Raw genomic sequence first — 19,809 nt, forward strand, 5'->3', positions numbered from 1 at the left:
GAGCAGCAACAATATATAAATGACAAATATTATTTACTGCAGCTGGCGTGGTTACTTGTTTCAGTAACAATTGTGTGCAAAAGTTTATCAATTATGAATGCTGGTGCATTCTGACCCCTGTAGAACTGATCATATCATTCACTGAGTAACACCTTTACTTCCTAAATGAAATTTTTCACAGGTATATTTTACTGTGTCTGCAGTCTCCCCCCCATTTTTTTTTCTTTCTCTTTCTCCATTCTTTCTCCTCTTTCCTTCATAGTGGAGGAAAGAATAAATATAAAAGTGTAGTGTTTCTTTCCAAAATGAAGACAGAAAATGGTATATTGACCCCTGTAAGCCATGTGCTGTCCTCCTCTCCCTCCCTCCACCAAGTCCTAGATTGCATTCCTTTGTATACAGGGACAGAGAGCAAAGAGAGAGAAAAAGGCTTGACATGTGGAAGCCAAAGAGTTACACTCACCAGCTACTGATGGAATATAAAAATATGGTGGTTTCCATGGGTCCTCTACTGTAATAACACAAAGACACCCTGTCACCAACTCAGAGTGTCTCCTTGCCCTTTGGTTGATTATCCCATTTTGTGCTGCGTTACAGTATAAGCCTGTCTAGTTAAGGAATATGCCTTTCCTGTGTTTTACACCATTGATCCAGCTTTGGGTCTGAAACAAATGCTATGTAAGCAGGATATCTAAAGAAAATGGTGTTGGTAGCCTTTGATTATTATTAATTTAAACAACCATGCTTCTTCTTGTGATTTCAGGTTCAAAGTTTTCTTCTGCACTTTTGGCAAGGGATGCCTCCTCATATGCTGCCCGTATTGGGTTCTTCAACTGTAGTGAATATAGTGGGAGTTTGTGATTCAATTCTATACAAAGCAATTTCTGGAGTTTTGATGCCAACGGTACTACAAGCATTACCTGACAGGTCAGTACAGCTAGCAGCACTGACCACTTTGAGCTCAGCTGTCTTCGTTACATGTCTTTTCTTCAAGAATGACACCTGTTCTCAGAAAGCTGCTTGCTGCTACCCCATTTCCTGAGTTTAAATCACAGTGTCAGCTCCAAGGAGTTGAAAAGCTGACACGTTCATGAAGAAATATTCAGATTTTAACAAGACTTGTGTTGTGAAAAACTTGTTATTTTTTGTGTGATAAAGAATATGACCTTCTTCTTGGTTTATTGACATCAGTCTGATAGTCATTTCCCAGCTTTCAGGGAATGTCAGAAATCTGCAGGCTGCAGAATGCCACATAGTCTTCTGAAAATTTTGGACACTTTTCTGCTAGTGTGGGATAAAAACATGACAGTATTCTGAATTATAGTGACAAGAGGAGCTGACCTGGCTGGTCTGTTTGTAAATATTCACATGCCTATTCAGGCACAGAAACCTAAGCATTTGCCTCTGTATACACTCTTGGAACCCAATTGTTATTCTCTTTGCCAGGAGTATAAAACATGAAGATCATACTTGTTAAGCCTTGGACAAGCTGGTTTAATTTAAATCCTCAACTATGAAGAACAGATACATGTTTATTTCAGGATCACATTATTAATATTAAGAAGTCTTGTTTATATAGGTAAAGCAGGACAGAGATCAACAGTTCACAGCAAAAAGTGTAATCACTGAGGGCAGTCAGCCTGTTTTCCCCCCTTCATTTTCCTAATATGAGTATCAGGAAATGCTTTTTCTAAATATATGTATACACCTTTAGTATTATTTGACTGATGTGTTCCTGAGGTTGAGTAATTTGTTAAGAATGTTGCTCTAGGATTTCTTATTGGTGGTGTGTATTTGGCTCACAAGATTTTAGAGCATCTCTCATCATGGCAAATGTTTTCAAGATGATGTTCTGCTCTCCTATACACCCTGCATAACTGCTAAAGTACAGGCAAAGTATTTTTTCCACAAGAAACCTGTTATAAGCATGGACTTTGCTTGATAAGACATATAAGTTTTTACAGGCTTTGCCCCTCACCACCTCTCCCCGCCCCCCCAAATCTATTTCATTGGAAGGATTAAACAGAACAGCAGTCCTTTTCTCAAGCTGCTTAGTTCTTTCATAGCAAATAAGGAGAGACTTGAGTGTGAATATAGACTTTTGTAATGCATATAAAGGGCCAGATTGTGGCTATTAAGCCATAGCCTGCACTGGAGGGGGTGAAGAAGGGTCTCATTGCAATGGAAGCTCCTGAAGGAAATCTTGCTGACTCAGCCAGAATCCTCTGAGGGACTTCCTGGGAACAAGTATTGGCTGTCCAGAAAAGCCACTTTTTAGGGGGTGCAGCAGTTGTCATCTATTCCTTGTCCTCTTAAGGTGTCTTAGTGGAGCAGAGCAGCCTATGGTCATGTTTATTTTACCAGCTCTGTTCTCAGTGCAGTGTGTTAGGAGTACAAACAGAAAAAGCTGCCTGTCTGAAAGAGGGGAAGTTCCTTGCATCTTTCCTCTCTCTCTCATTTGTGTATCTTGGGTGTTGCTATAGGCAGCACAGCTCAGTCTGGCAGAACCAACTGTGAGAGTCCCCTGCACAACACCCTGCAACTGCTCCTGAAAACTGTCTTTTAATACTAAGCAGTTCTAAGAAGGGTGGAATGAACTGCCTACCAGGTTTAGCAGGAAATGATGGAGCCGTTAGGAAAGAGTAGTAAGAGAAGAGAAATCTCACTTGTCTGGGAAAGTTCCTGTACTGTGCAGAGTTAAGCAGGCAGGTCCTGCTCCGCCCCTGCTTCCCCCACCTGTGTGGGCTTGGCCTGGAAATTCCTCCCCACCGTCATTACCCACTCACTGGCTCAGCATGCAGCACAGTTGGTTGTTGCTTCACTTGCACATCTCTGTGCACATCTGTATAAATGTGGACACAGCTGAACTGAAATCCAAAGCCTGATCTATTGCCTTCTTTAAACAGTTTTGATTTTACATTTTTATGTTTGTACAGAGTGGGAATGATTTTATTTCAAGCTAAGAATAGTGTTTGTAAGTATCAAAGCAGTGCAATACAGAGACTTGCATTCTTTGTGAGGTCTTGATTGTGGTGATGTTTCCCTTTCCTTACAAATGTTTTCAGAAGTTCTTCTTCACACCTACAAACCGTGTTAGCAACTCTGCATAATAGTGAGTTGTAAATAATTGACTCACAATCTTCACATGTTCACAGTTTTTATAATATAAAGCACAGAATAAACTTGTTCAGATGTAGTGATTTCTCTTTTCAGTCTGACACAGGTGATCCGAAAGTTTGCAAAGCAACTGGATGAGTGGCTGAAAGTAGCTCTCCACGATTTACCAGAAAACCTACGAAATATTAAGTTTGAATGTATGTATTGCCCAATCTCTCTCCTGTTAACTTGGGATGTGGATGGTGTTTATTGATTACAAATTAATTGGAAGTGAGATTAGTGTTCTTTTAGGAATTAAAACATGTCAGCATTATAAATATTGAATTCACTTACAATCTCTGCTTATTCATGAGAACCAATTTCATTTAGTGATATGAGGGACTGCTCAAAATGAGAAGAATTGGTTTTCCTTTCTTGTGGATTCTGATAAGAAATTAATTTTGTTGATATTAAGCAAACATTAGGAATGATATTAGGCAAAGGAAATTATTAAACAACCCTTTAGGCTAGCACAATTTGAATACAGCTTGAGGCCCTTACTCAAAAAAGTGCCAGAGTTAAAAATGAAGGAGATCAAATTACCCTGTCACCACAGGAAAGGGCACTAGTCCTTTTCAGATGTGCTTTGTAGATGCCTGCAGTGCACATCACCTATTGATAAAGCCTGCTTTATTTCACGGCTCTCAGTTCTTTGCCTTTCATGAGCACTAAATTCCACACCACAAAGTTAAAGGGGAAAAAAAAAACCAAAACAAAACTAATTTAGGAGAAGGATTAACTATTTTGATCAGCATGGAAAATTAGATGTATATTTTACTGGGAACAGTCAAGATGTAAGTTGGAACAACTACTTTCAGGGCTTTTTGCACTGTTTACTGATTTATTTTTAAAGTTCCACAGAGTCAGAACTAAGAATATGCTTTTTCACATCTTTGTCAGCTCGAAAATCTCGAGAATCTGCAACAGCAAAATCTTTTCTGACCTTATAGGGAGAGAGAAAGAGATGGACAAATGAACTTTCTCATCATTCTCAAACTGTTCTTTTTAACTGCCTCCATGTACAGTGCAGAGGGAAAACCTACTCTGTGGCCATGTTTAAGGCCTGTTTGGATAGTTCTGTAAGTCTTTGGAGATTTTAGTAAAAGGAAAAACTTGAGTGTATCCTACCTTTTACATGAGCCTTTGTTGCTTCTGCAATTGTTTCCTCCTTGTCAGAATTTGTGATAGTGTACACAGCCAGTGGACGTACCGACAGGAGTAACTGCAAGCCTTGGTCATGTTTGCAGTTCCTGTGCCACAGATTTCAGACAAAAGATGAGCATACAACATTTTAAAGTTTGTTTTCCAGGTATAGGAAATATGTTAATACAAGGCCCGTATCACTTGGAAATTGCTATAAGAGCGGAGGACTGTCAAGTACCTCCTGGGCTATCTTGCCCCATAGCATATTAGTACATCATATAATAGCTTTCAGAAACTTTGATCAAATTCGACCTGAAACTATATCAGATTTTTAGGTCCTACTAGTCCAGTCAAAAGACTCCTCCAAAACTCATTTGCATTAAGATTTAGCATCCTTTTCTAATTTCCACAGATAATGTAGCTGTCATTTTATGCCCGCTTCTTGCATCAACATTTTTCTTTCTATTAAGTAGTTCTTTCTGGTCTTCAGTTCTTTTGTGTATCAAGAGAAAATTTGCTATGCTGAACAAGCAAAGCTCTTTCATTGTCCTCTACATTTCTCTTGTCATCTCATTATTCACAGCATCTATAAATCATTGCTTGTAATATGCCTCTGTAAAACTGATTGAGCATCCAGATTTAAGGTTTTAGGTCAAGGTTTAAACTAAGTTAAAACTGGGATATTTGAATGAAGTTTGTATAGCCACAATCTTGTATGGGAAACTGGATATTTTTTTGGTTCTTATTTTAATTACTGTTTTAAGAAGTAATTTTCTTTATTTAGCACAGTATGTAAATATGTATCTCTTCTTTCCTGCAGTGTCCAGAAGATTCTCACAAATACTTCGGCGACAGACATCACTGAATCATCTCTGCCAAGTAAATATATCCGTTACCCAAGTCTGCTGAATCATTTTTTAATGACTTTTCAAATAATTTTATGAATTGGCAGGCTGGACTTTGCTCAAAGTGGAAGAGATCATGTTAGCAGTTTGTCTTGAATATTTATTGTGACCGTCTTTTAAAAATCAAAAAGTAATCAGCAAAAAATGCTTTTCTAGACAACTGGCAACCCCTTATCATTAAATTAAGCAGGATACTTTTATGAACCAAAATTATTATTTGATTTGAAGAGATGGTTCATTTTCAGGAAATAAATGAGAGACATTCTATTGATTTCAGAGCAGTTTGTATTAGGTCTATTTCAAAGCAAGAGAAATTTCTATATGCCTGACAATAAATCCCTCGTCTAATTGTCTATTATAAATCAAATGCAAATTAGTAAAAAACAAAAAATGTGAACCACTGGGGTTTTAAATAGAAATACTCTTGCAACCAAGGCAAATGAATATGAACACTACTCTGAAGTGTTTGTTTTTCACCAGTTAAGTTTAGATTGCAACTACCTATCAGAAAGTGATAAGGCCAAATTCTGTGTAGGATAAAAAGGGTGAGAACACATTGAATTCATTGACATTTCACCCATGTATTGGAGCAGACAGTTTGTTTTCCCTATCACACTAGAAGCTCCACTTTTGGAAGGTGTATGTATCCAGCACCCCAGGTTAACCTTGTAACTGATGAAGTCACAGAAGAAGCTCTGGGGGAAAAAAAACCCACTCCTGCAAGGACTTCTTTGTAGATTGCTTCCTCCATTATTTTAGTGGTGGAGGCAGAGATACCTGTGCTACCTTTCCCCAAATGTAGTGAATCATCACTGAACTTTGGAGGTCCATAGAGATTCAGAGGAAATCAAGATATAGAGACCACAACTTCTGCAACAAACCTGGGATCAAACAGTTTATTTACATGAAGACCTCTTCAAATGCATCATTTCCTTGGGGAAGCTGATAACCTTAGTGTGGGTTATCATCTCTGCTTAACTTAGAGAGATCTAGTATGTGTTATATGACCGTAATCTTGTGTCACTTCCTTTACTCTCAGCCCATCCTCCCAAATTTCAGCAGCAGGCCCCTGTATCAACCAGCCAAGAAGCAGATCTGATGTGAAGGCAAATGAGGTTTAACCTTTTCATGTGGCTGAGGGAAGAATGAGAGTCTTCATAGTTTGGGAGAGGGGAGGGTGCAAACCAGAGTGGGGTTTGTTTGGTTTTGGCTTGATTTTTCTTGTTGCTTTTTGGTTTTGAACTGAAGTTGGTCAAGAAAACCAACAGCACTGTTGGAGATTGAGGAATATAGCAACAGCACCACCAGATTAGGGTTGCTTATCAGGGTTTGTGGTGAATACAATCCAAATACTTGCAGTTGATTAAAGTAGTCAAAATGACTTGGGAGTTCTCTGTAGAGTGCCCTGTTATGTCCATAAGACATCAAGCTGGTGGGTGGGGGTCCATGAGGAGAATCAACTTAGAAAGCCTCATGAAGGAAGCGTAAAAGTGGATAAAGCCTATTTTTTAACCTAATAAACCATGAACTAATGAATAGATTGGATTACAGGCATCAAGAACGGTGATCCACAGCGCAGACATCACATTTCAAATGCTGGAGGACTGGAGGAATGTGGATCTGAATAGCATTACCAAACAAACTCTCTATACTATGGAGGACTCACGGGAGGAACACAGAAAGCTCATCATACAATGTAAGAGCAGAACCCTCAAATAAATCCAAATGAACTTGGTTTCCTGCTGGAAACAAAGCTCAGGGAAAGTAACACTGGTTTTGTACCCATTGGTTTGCTTGGAGGCTTAAGGTAATTACAGAGACATTTATCAAAATGTAAGGCAAAGCCCTGTCAGGGTCTTTGAGGCATAGAACTGGGCACTCTTCTATTAAGTTTCTGTCTAGTATCCAGAACAGCCAATGGCACAAAACTTGCACTCAAATTCATGAAGATTTTTTTCCAGGAACTTGAGCAAATTAGATCTATGAGTTAACCATTGAATCTGATAAAGTCCAGTCTCTCTTGCTGTAGAATTGCAAGACAGCTGTCTTTTGAATGGCTTTGATGCTAAAGTGGTTGTGTATTTGAGTCCCTTGTAAACTTTTATTTGTAAAAGGCCACATTTTATACAGTGTTTTCACAAACAAGATCATTTGATGGGGTAAGCTTTCACCCTGAACTTTTATAAGAAGTCCCATATCGAGCAAGCTCATTGGCTAATATAGACTCTGCTTAGTATAGTGAAGGGCATGAACTGAAAAGTGACTTTGGAGATATTGGCAAATTGGTTTTAGAGTCCAAGATCTTTTGCAAAATAAAATTTAACTTGCATTGTCCAGCAAGTGTGCATGATTGTAAGTTTAGGTGTACCCCTAAGCATGCTGAGTCTGTCCTTCTGAGGCACCAGAAGTGACCGGCTTTGTCTTTAGCATCATTCATAACCTCACTTCCCTGTGAGCCCACCTGTTGTATTGCCATCTCTCTCCTGAGGAGGACCAGTCATCTTTTATCCAGAACCAGCCTTAATGGGGAGCAACCTGGGCAACCACTTTGTGGGCGCCCTGCAGGGGTAGTTTGTTAGTGGGCTAACTCTTTCAGTGAGTGGCTGTGAAGAGAAGGGGTGACACCTTCACACGTTCACTGGACCCTACAAGGTTAACTTTGGCACTGGTTCTACCATGTTAACACTAGAAGTCTTCTCCCCAGAACAGGCTTTGTATTCTCTGTTAGCTCTGTTTTCCAGTGAGAGGTGCTTGGTACTCTTTCTCTCCTTCTTAACCCTTGAGTCATTTCCTGACTTGGCCCTGTTCCTTTTTGAGGAGATAGAAATTTGATGTGGCAGCAAGGAAGGTAGCATACAGTGAGACTGGAGTCCAGAAGCTGGGTGCATCTTTCTGTCATCTGTTATGTTTTCGGTATCTACCCAATATCCTCCAACTGGCCAAAAAAGAGGGTTCCCAAAGTTAGAATCCCTAGTAACAGCAACAGTTTGGGCTCTCATTTGGAAAATCCTTACTGTTTAGGAAAGCTTTTCGTATATGTGCTAACTATTTAAAAACAAACTTATGTGTAATAAAATCAAATGGATTTTCCTGAATGCTAATGGCTTTGAACGCGTTTTTCCATATTTTAAGCCTGCATTGTCTAATAAGCAATTACTTAGAAATGGTAACCTAGTATGAATGTTCATCATGAAATGAGATTCCACTGAGATGTGCAGATATACATAGAGATTACTCTAAAACTTAGAATCTCCCACCCCCCATCTTTGATGTTTATTCTACTTGGCCAAAGATCTTTTCAAAGGTCACACTCTGTATCACTCGTATGACATGGCGTTATGGCCTGCTTTCACATTCTTGGTGTTAATAATCAAGAAAGTACGATTTTCAGCTACTGTAAGTGGAAAAAAAAGTGTTTATAAGCCTATAAGCAAGCTTAGAGAGAAAAATCACTGGGTATAAGAGAACCTCCTTCCTGCTTTGTATGTTAGCTGTCTCTTTATTTATTTGTGGTAGCGTGGTTTCTTTACCTTCTTACTCAGATCCTGCTGAGGTATTTTTAACAGGTGCTAAAGGCTAAACAGTTACTTTTCTCAAATAGGTCGTTGCATACAGTTGCATTGCTCCAGCGGCAAAGCAGGCAACTGATTTGTTTTTCCACTCTTGCTCCCCTCTTTGCACAGCATATGAATTACTTCATCTGTTGTATCAGACAGTTTTTGTCCAGCCAAATACTCAGGTAAGGAGACAACATTTAGATTTCTCTGCGATCCTGTTCTGAATAAAGGGAGGTTGCCCACTCAATAAAACAATGAAACAAGATAAGGGTGGCCCAAACGTCATTATTTCCCTTCTTCCCCAACTAATGTTTCTGACCATCCAGCCTTTGCAAGTCTAAGTGGAACAAAGTTATAGTCAGTTGTGAAGGGAGTGCATTCCTGCTCACCTTGCTGATCCAATTTAGAGACCAGGGAGCTTGTTCCTTGTGTTATTGTCAGATAGCCTCTCTCGCTCACTTCTCTAGCTATCATCTCTAAGCTTTGCCTCCTCCACCTTCCCCCCTACCTTTCCTATGGTGGGAAATTCCGTCCTCCTGTTATTTATAATTAAGCATAAATGGGAATGCATAGCACGTTGAGATCATCCTGTAACACAGCAGGTAGAGAGTATCTTTCTTCTTCACTTACCAGGCCTTTTCTTTTAGCTGAATTGAAGAATAGCTTCTTAAGGTGTCAAAGCACATGAGTCTCTCTCTTCCAACCATTGATTCTCATAAATAAACTAGCTACTTGCATTTTTGAGAGCTGCAGTTGGATGACTTGGTTGTTTTTACTTTCTGTATTAGAATATGAATGTGTGTACTTGGGAGAGGTTAAAAAGTACACAGTTTGCTTTTTGAAACTCTTCTTGATAAATTAAGTATAGCATTTGTGCATTGGTAGCAATTTGTTTTGAAGAAGTAGAAGTTTATGGAAATTCTTTGTGTGTGTTTCCGGAATTGCAAATAGATGATTTGCAGCAGTTAAATCATGTTTTTGCAACTAAAGCATTATACAGATAAGAGCCCTATCAACGATACTCATCCACTTGATGCTTAGAAGATTCTTCATGCATTTCTAAATCAATTTTATAACCTTTTTTCATCACCAGGGTCAAGGCCTAGCTTTGCACTCTGCATAGAGAACACTATAAATGTTTCACTTCTGGGCACACCAGACAGCCAAAGCTTAAATTAAAAGATTCATTTTAAACAATAGGCCCTGATTTGCTTACATTAAAATACCACTTCCAATGACTCCATCATTTTCAGTAGAAAAAAGAGACCAAGCAAACTTACTGGGTCAGCACCAATATATTGTTATAGCTAAGTAATCTATTATAAAAAAACACAACAAACTTGAGATAATATTGGCAGCTTTTTGTGATTTGTTTCTCTTTTGTTTGAAATGAAATCCAAGTACTGAGGAGGGCTATTTTTTGTCTGCCAGTGTATCAAGAGTTTGATCACCTTCTGGAGGAGCAGTCCCCCATTGAGTCGTACATCGAGTGGCTGGATTCCATGGTGGACAGATGTGTTGTAAAGGTTGGTAGCAGGATTAAGGACCTGAGTTACTGATGTGTATTATGAGCTCTATTTATGTCAGAATTTTCGGGGAGGAAAAAAAAAAGGCAAAAAAAATGCCAGGCATGGGTAATCAGCAGGAGTAAAGCAGCAGTGGGGAAAATCTCACCAGTTTTCATGGACACCTGCTTACATTCAGGATTCTGCTTTATTCTGCCATTGTCTGTTCTGTCCCAAAAGACCATATTCAAGAATGGAACAGGGCTGAGGTTTCAAATCAAATCTCTATTTCACAGTTATGGAGAGATAAGTTCAGAGTCATCCTAATGACACAGTGCAAATAAAAGCATAATCTAGTCTGGCCTTTTAAGATTTTAATGAAAAAGATATTTAGGCTAGCTAATTCGTTTATATACATTCAAATGTAAGGATGAAAGTTTGCATTACCATTCAGCCAAGGACACATTTATGTTGTCTTTTGAGCTGATTTAGGATACCAATAATTTTTTTTAAATAATTTTTAAATTAAAACCAAATTTAAATAATAGAATATTTTATTTTAATTTAAGTACATGCAGGAAGTTAGTAATAAATCTTTAAAATATATTTTCAGAAGGGATCAGGCATCACCATAATTTTACATGGAGTATGAAGCTGTACGAATGACTGTTTTAACTTCTGTCAGTAGCTGTACTTTGTATTAGGATGTTCTGTTAGAATTTCAACTCCTCATTCGAGTTGTTAAAGCTAAGATGTAAGTAAAAAAAAAAAAAAAAAAAACCAAGCATACAGAAAACAACAGATAATTCCCCAAATTACTTGGAACACTTTGATTGTTTTGAGGAACTTTTCTTTTAGTGAGTGGAATGTAATTTGAAATTCAGGCCATAACTGTTAATTTTCATAAAGAACTTGACATGAATTTTATTAGCTGATTGGATTAACATAATTCTTTAACTCACATATGGCTATAGTAAATAAATTTTTGAAGAATTGATGCCTAAAGTGTGCTTTCTGGAAAGTATTGTTCCTAGTAAAATGACTATGTGAATTCACAAAAATAAAAACATGAAAGAAAAAAAAATTATATTCAAGAGTAAATTTTATTTGAAATATTAATATAAATTTTCAGTGTAGATCAAGCATTCTTGATTTTAAATTGCTTCCTTGACTAGGAAACAATAATGAACACATAAGTAATTAGGTTAAGATGAAAATCAGATAATTTTTTGGGAGTCCTTTCATTATTTATAAAGGACATTCAGTCTTGGTGTTGAATAATGCTTTATGATTTCCTCTTTCTGAAAGTTGTGTATGGTTACAAGGCGGTTTTCTGTGTAACATAGTTTTTGTTTTTTTAAAAATGTTAGAGTTTATTTTCATGTAAAGATGATGTTAAGTGGTTTGTCAGTACTAAAAAAGAAGACAAATATGTGCATTATTCAGCTGTATCAAGAAGTAGAAATAAAAAATTTCTCCATCTATCTGTTTTCTTGCAGGTAGCTGCCAAGAGACAAGGCTCTCTAAAGAAAGTAGCTCAGCAGTTCCTCCTGATGTGGTCCTGTTTTGGCACTCGAGTGATTCGGGACATGACTTTGCACAGTGCACCCAGCTTTGGTACTTTGATTTTGTTGTAATAGTTGCATGCCACAGATGAAGAAAAAAAAATCTGTATCCTGGCTTGTAATGTACTGTTTAAGTGAAAACATAACCGGTTTTCACATGTCCAGAGCTCTATTAAAAAGAGAGTTGGAGCTACTGACATTTGGAAGTAATGCTCAGGCAGATGTCTGTCTTCAAGATCTAGCTGGGGGAGCTGAAAACATTACTGCTTCCTTCTGTTTGCTGTTAGCCAGTAGCTGGAGTTATCAGTCACAGGTCAGCTGGAGGAGTTGCTTACAGGAGCATTCCCTAATGCACTTCAGTGCAAAGTGAGGCTGGTTACCCAAATCATTCTGACCACGTTATGCTAAGAGAGATGACTTTGCCTGAAGTGGACAAAAAGCTCTCCAGTGAACCACTTTGCCAGCTCAGTTTTTAAAGGACATAGCATTTTAAAATAGTTTTTGCAAAATTAGTGTGATTCGATACACTGGACAGATTCTCTTCCATTCTTTTAGAATTCAGTCAGAGTGGAAAAACAGACTTCCACTTTTAAAATGAAAAAACATGTTGCGTTTCTATACAGTTTCAAAGGGGGCTTTGTCTTGAATGCTGGGATACCAACAATTCAGATTAAAATCAGTTAAAACCAGGAATGATTGAAAATGGACTGCCATGTCAAAAGTGAGAACATTCACAGTCACTTGGGACCACGTTTTGCATGAGGGCTGATTTTCATAATTGCACATTTGTCTGAATATGTTAGTAGAAGATTAATAATGAATGAATTTATGAAGGCACTGCACTGAACAAGGTTTTCTGCCAGCTGAGCTTTGATGCCCTTTATGCTTTTAGAGCCATCTAATAGCATAAATTCAGATACTATCAGATAAGCACAATATGACCTGTATTTTTATTTTAACCTGAAACTACTTCCGTTGGCTTCCCATTGTAAAGAGTTTTCTAGACAGGTATTAGTGAGTCGCCATTAGACATCAGGATGGTGAACATCCCCAAGATGATCATGATTTCCATCTGCTAGTTTGTGTTTTCAGCACCAGTGTCCTGGTCACACCTATTTTCCACCTCCCCTAGAACTCCTTTTCTCTTTGAGTCACTGCAGCTTTTCCTGTTGTTGTGAGCATAAAAGTAGCTGATGCTGCTTAACAGTATACTTTTCTCCAGTATCCAAAAACCCCTTTGCATGAGTATTGTATAAATGCTGAATTCTGTGTTCTAGCACTTCGTGTTGCTACGCTTCTCTCTGCAGACATAATCTCAACCTGTGAAACACACTGGTACCCAGCAAATGAAGAATTATCCTGCATTAGTGCTGTGTTGAGGTTGCACTGTTACAAGTCATGAAATGCTGGCATTAAACTGCCCCCAAGGATATGTTATTGCTACTGAATTGCACAGTACAGCATTATTTTTATTCCTGTTCAGGATATGTTTGTAATCTAATCAAGCATTCTCTGTTTCAGAGCATCAATCACTGAAACATCTTTAATCAAACAGAGATTCCTCAAATAGTTATTAGACCACCAGTTGTCTGGACAGTCTGTACAGTGCTCCTCAGCTGTGATTCCTTACCTATTAACTAACATAAACATTTAAGAATTTGCCATGTAGCAAGTAAATGAGAATGTTGAGAATTATTCATTGGTTTGAGTTTGGGACCTACCACAATATAATATATCAGATCTACCAAAATAACACCTGCTATCCCTATTATAAATTTGGCTCTTGAATTTCTCATTTTTGAGAACTTTAACTGCTCAGCTAAGTTTGTAGGGTTTGGGGTTTTGAGGGATTTTTTTGTTTGTTTGTTTGTTTGGGTTTATTTGGTTTGTCTTTTTAGTTCACTGAGTATATCTGTGTGTACTAATGCATGAGTCATCTTCTTATATGGACACGCATCTTTGAACATTAATTTTATATGTTTATATGTGATGACAGGGAAAGAAAGGTCATAGCTGATGTGTTTTTCATATGTATGCAGTGTTATAATTAGAACTGGATCGATCACTGCTCTTCAATTTGGTAGCCAATGCAAGAGTTTAGAAAAACAACTATTGTGCTCAGTGTGAAGCTGAGAGAGTTTGGGATTTTCAACAGATTCAGAAATCTTTGGTTTTTAAAAAGTAAAATAAAAAAGAATTATTTTGCATCTGTCACATTTTGGTGCTTAGACCACAGTTGCCTGCCTCAGCAGTCTTGAAGCAGTGTTAATCACTGCCAGAACAAGATCTCTAATCAACAGGCTAGAGGATTTGTCCCGTGGGAGGGTTTTCTCCTCTTTTCTGTTGAAACTATTTCACTTTATACAAACCACATGATCATTTGTTGAGCTGTAGAGGTCTGCAGCCTGCTAGGTGGGTTCCCTCCTGGGAGGTGATGTGACAAGTGTTGATGCAGTCCCTGTTCTGACTCTTATTCGTACAGGGTGGAGTTTTCCCTGCTCAGGTGCAGTGCCAGTGGAGACAGGAGGACATCTGAGCCTTCAGGTTTTCAAAGGGGAGAATGACACCAAAAACATATCCTCATTCTATCATTCAGAAACCTGGGCTATCCCTACCTTGTTTCCCCCAGAATGTCCTAGATGTTATTTAAGCCATGGCCACAAATTTACAGTAATTTATTAATGATGCTACTTTTTCACTGAAGGCCATTTGACACATTGTTTATGAATTAGAGATGAGCAAGTTCCAAAAGACTAATCCCTGAATGTAAACAGTTTAGAGCTAGATGGCAGAAACCTTCTGTGTTAACTTAACACAGTTCCTTCTAGCTGTTTAGAATAATGTATGCATTTAAGTGAGTTCTATGGGGAGAAACAAAAACTGTTTTACTATTCTAAATGTTTACATCTATATACCTTTGGTCTTAGATGAAAAGTTTTTCATTTTTTTCTGCATTGTGAACTGTTTCAGTGGACTGATTTTTAACTTTTTTTTCCACTTCAAACAATATATATGCTCAGATGTTCAGACTATAATATTTTTAAAAAGTAAAATAATGTGTTAAATGATGGGATCCTTACTATATACAGGACAACATTATTTTATCTTTGATATATATAATACAGAAATCAGATTGGAAGAAGTTGGAATACCTGGCACTGGACTGGCTGGCACAGAGATTTGATTCTGCAAAGCTTTTAAGCAGAGTGGCATGGGCAGGTTGAAACAATCCCTTGCGGAAAAAAAAGCTCCTCTTGCTCCCTCTCCCTTTTTTTCTCTGCCTGCCTCCCTCCCTCATCCTTCCTGTCTATGCATATCAAAGGCACAGTTGGTGGCAGTGTTTGGGTAATGAGTCCAGTTTATAAAGTAACTAGTAATAGAAGCTCCATGATTTTCTCCAGATCTGGAAATCTCACTGTTGTTTTTCTACTTACACATAATTGCTGTATGTAGCATCTGTAATAGCTGCACATACTTACTGTACATTAACTGGGTAATCATTGCAATGATTTGTCAGCTCCTGAAAACTAGAGACAAATGCTATTTATTGTTGTAATGACAGTCTCTTGAATGACTTGTTACCTTTTCCTCAAGAAGTGTATGGTTTGCCAGCCACAGCTGGATCCATTTCAGTACTTAAAGATATACTTGAAAGATCCCAACAGTTTCATGTGAAAAACAGTAGCTTGCAAACACAGAATACATTATTGTACATTGTGCTGAATAGCTATTCACTGTGTAGCTGAAATGCGTGCCCTGATATTGGTTTCTCTCTATAGCTTACATTTCATTTGACTCATTTAAAAATGTAAAAATATTGCATTCATTCAGTACCAACAACTTGTTTGTCTAGTGTCTTTCACGCAAATTCTGGGCTCAAGATCTCTATGCACAGTTTAAAAATACACAGTGGGAGAAATAATGGGGGAGGAAGAGAGAAATTCAAAAGAGTGACAAGGGCACTGGAGTGTTTTTAAATGCTGCATTCAGTATTGCCAACCCCAAGTTTTCAAAACAAAGCATGAGACCCCCCCAAAAAACAAAGATTTATTTAAAAATAGCAAATCTTGGGTTCTTGTCATTTCAGTGTTTAGGGTTCACACTTGCAAATATTTTTATGAAACTGCAAGCAACTTTCCTTAAAAATTTCTTTTTTAAATTAAAGCTGAGCAAGGAGTTTGATGAGAAACACTAAGTACCCTGAGCTTTATAGCACCATATGAAGTTTGCCAACATTTAGGCCTGTTTTTCTTACCTTGGAAGTACTTATCAGTACTAACTGAACTAAAGTCAATAGAAGCTTCCCACTGAAATACTGTAGCTGGAAGAAGAGCGAGCATTTTGTGGACATTCTTGACAATCTAGGTTTCCGGTGGGGAAATCCTAGGTCAGTAACAAGGTGATCAGCCAGGTCTTCTGTCTTTATTGTACTGCTAAATTGAATAGGATTTTATTTAACAAGACTTGAGCCCAAAAGGTTTCTAAAAACAAATTGTCTGCAGTAGTTAAGTGAAGATCACTATTTACCCTTGAAAGGCTGGGGAAAATTATTACCATTTTGATTTCCACACATAGCGAAAGAGATAAAAACCTGAATGCTTTAGGTTCACCAGCAGCCAAAGATTTCCTGCCCATAGCAAAGGTGTTGCAATCATGTACGTCCTCACTCTGTGCTGCCTTGCCCAAGAACACAAAGGTGCATGTTCACCTCCCAGTGTGCGTGCTCAGCTCGCATCAGTGACAACAGAAGCCATGCAGTCATGGAATGAGAGAATGAAACACAAAGACCATACAGGTCACAAAGAAAAAGAATATGTTCAGTCGCTTTGAAAGCTGAATTGCCAGCTAGAATGGTATAAGGACATAGGGCCTTTCAAACCACTTCTTCTGCCCTTCAACAGCATATTTGAGTACAGAAATTAGAGTAGGGATGGCTGTGCTTTGTTGTGATAAAAGCTAGTTAGTATGCAAAGATAAACCTAACTTTCCTGAGAAGAAACCAAGCGTTATGAAATGTGATTGAATTTGAAACTTGTTGCATCTTTTTCCCATGGAAGTATTTTTCATCAAAATAGAGTAATGGAATTTCAAAAGGAACACTTTCAGGTGAGGCATTTGTTTTGTCTAGCAGTAGTTGATCTCTTTTTCCCTCTCATCTGATGCTCTTTGTCTGGTATAAACTGGACTGGCTATTATTTTAAGCTGACTGCATTTGCACTTGCCAGAGTTATTTAGTGACTTACATGAACATGTTTAAATATTCCATGCAAATCTAAATCAACATAGGAGCTTTTTAAAAAATCAACATTGTATGATCAAATCCTGTCTGGAACTATTATAGGTACTCCGTGAATGGCATCCATTGCATAAACTGGCCAAATTCCAACTTGATATTTGTCAGTCTTCCCCTGCAGATGAATGTTACTACTTTCAGAAGGACACTACACAATCTCTCAGCTCTGATGCTTTGCTCTTCTAATTTTCCCCTGAAATACATCTGTGGTCTCTTCTTACATATCCATTTTTGTGGCTGTGTGCTCTAGGGCAAACATTTCTTCACCATCCCTGACATGTATCCTTATAAATTATGAGAAGCAACTCACTTCCTTTCTGCAAAATGAAGCCAGCCGGGGCATTTAAAATCCATTATCCATTCCCTGCATCCTCCGGTTAATCTTCTCTATACCAGTTTCAACTTGTACTAATTTTTGTTGAACATGGGTGACTAGAGTTATATGCAATATTCTCACTGAGGTTTCACCAGTGCCTTGTGCCATAGTATTAATACTTCTGTTTCTACAGAGGAAGTATATAAATCAGAGGATGATACAAATCTCTAAGGGCAGAACTTCTTACAGTGTGCTATTAAACTTCATTTCCATTACTGTAGTCCATAGTATTACCCAGTCCTTCCTCCTAACAACATTAGGAAGTTCTCCATCTGTACTCAAATCTTACTTGAAGATTTGTGGCTAATAGCTAGCTATGTAATCTTCTTTTACTAGTAATTTTCAAAGTGTGTTTTGACTCTATCCTCACATTTTCTGTTGTCCATACTCTTCCCTTAATTTCTTTAATCCTTTAGTCCTTAAGTTTTCCACATTCCTATCATGGCAGTTATGAGGTATTATCGAGGGCATCTTCAGAAGTAAGCACAGAAACAAGTCAAATGTTTTGCTGCTGATATGATTCAAACTGATAATTAGGAAAATACAGAGCAGTAGTAGGACAGAGCAAAGCTTTGGCACAAGTTTTTCCCTTTAAGACATCCACAATTGCTGCTAATGCCTCTGTGTTTGGAGGTTAATGGATGTCTTATCCAGTCCAGGCAACAGACTGGACATTTACCATCAGGAAATGTGGAAGGTTGTTTCTGCCTTCCTATTGATTAGTCTCTCATTTATTTGTCCAGTGACACAAGTAGTTCAGAAAATGCATACCAGAATGTGTCCCTAAGGCGGCCAATTCAGGATTCTGCTTCTGACAGAAACTTGTATCTGGTCCCTTAGATAAAAGGAAACAATTCCACTGTAGTGTAATTGTCTAAATTGTTCAATGCTAATGTAGGAGAAGAAATTTCCAAGTCCCAGCTTCCAGTTAGGCAGGCTCTGTGCACCCTGTATCACAAAAATTGGTCATATAAGCCTGTATAAATCCAGGAGTGAACAAAGTTTGCGAGTCCCATTTTACTTCGACCTCTCTCAGCTTGAGTAAGAGAGCTACTTCAGTGGCAGTAGGATCTGGAGGCAGTCCTACTTGGTACTGTTTGTGTCGAATACCGTAATCGTGGGTTCAAAGAGTATATTGAGGCAGTCAATGGTACTTTTTTTTTGTTTACTACCAGGGTCTTTTCACCTTATTCACTTGATGTTCGATGACTACGTATTGTACCTGCTAGAATCACTTCATTGTCAGGAGAGAGCTAATGAGCTAATGAGGGCAATGAAAGGAGAAGGAAGCACAGGTGAGTTTGTTGGGTTTTTCATCTTATGTTGTTCTGTTCCACTGGATTCACTATTTTCTGTGTTAGAACATTTCTTTACCTTCATCTAGCCCCATGAGGTACATCTAGGAGCAAACTTTCTCAGTTCCGTCATGATTTGAAATACATTCTGAAAGAGGCCTGCCTGCTTCATGATGTAATTCTGAATGGCTGAAACTGCATTCCTAAGCACACACTTTGTGTTTTAGTAAAAGATTTTTGTACTGAACCTTTTACCTTAGTCAATGTGTCTAAGCCATCATTGCATTTCAGTGGACCTAGTCTTGATTCTTGACTCTCCTCACCTTAGTTTAACACTGAATAAAGTCATTGATATCAGCGGATTTGTACCAGTCTAAATTAGAGGGAGAGATACGAGAAGTGAACAGAGACAAAACTGAAAGCTACTGTTTCTGGTACTTACGATCTGAGTGCCTGTATAGAAGCAAGCTCTGAGTCCTGCTCCGCTCTACACTGCCTTGCCAGAACAGAAGCGAGCAGACTGCCTTTAGTCTCTCTGCTCAAGGCAACCCCTTGTAATGGGGGGTCCTCAGTGATCTTCCTTCCTTGCATTTCCCATTAAATTTGGCAAGTTAAACCCCTTTGCCACCTTTGGAAAGTTCCGTTCTTCATTTTAGCTATGGCTTAATTTGTCACTCTGTAGATTTATAGGAAGAAGAATGATTTAATTCATTCGCCTGCCATAGCCTCTTGATTTTTTGACAAATTGTTTATCCTTGTGTACTTTCCACATAACTTTAGCAGCTACAACTATCCAGAGTGTCATCCTCTTCAGTCCATGAAGAAGGTCGTGACCAAAAGCCACTGGAATACCCTGGAGATTCCTGTTTCTTTCCAATGTCTCTAGATGGAGTAGGAGTGCATGACTCCTAATTTTGGGTGTCTAATAGCACATTACAGGAATATAAGCCTTAAACTCTGTGCACAAGTTTCCTGTCTATGCAATGGGAATAACAGCACAGAGGTCCTATGAAG

At 38.3% G+C, this 19,809-nt stretch overlaps 1 protein-coding gene across 1 annotated transcript in view; it reads left to right on the forward strand.

Moving 5' to 3' along the window:
- RFX4 (regulatory factor X4) overlaps nt 1–19,809 on the forward strand; it is a 78,650-nt gene that overhangs the window by 36,406 nt on the left and 22,435 nt on the right. Inside the window, exons 9-15 of the mRNA XM_040595045.1 lie at nt 764–927; nt 3,214–3,314; nt 5,120–5,178; nt 6,756–6,900; nt 10,193–10,287; nt 11,766–11,883; nt 18,676–18,795. Coding sequence (XP_040450979.1) covers nt 764–927; nt 3,214–3,314; nt 5,120–5,178; nt 6,756–6,900; nt 10,193–10,287; nt 11,766–11,883; nt 18,676–18,795 — 802 coding nt within the window. The remainder of the gene's footprint in view (nt 1–763; nt 928–3,213; nt 3,315–5,119; nt 5,179–6,755; nt 6,901–10,192; nt 10,288–11,765; nt 11,884–18,675; nt 18,796–19,809) is intronic.

This window comes from Falco naumanni, chromosome 5, assembly GCF_017639655.2.
Source record: "Falco naumanni isolate bFalNau1 chromosome 5, bFalNau1.pat, whole genome shotgun sequence".
NCBI lineage: Eukaryota > Metazoa > Chordata > Aves > Falconiformes > Falconidae > Falco > Falco naumanni.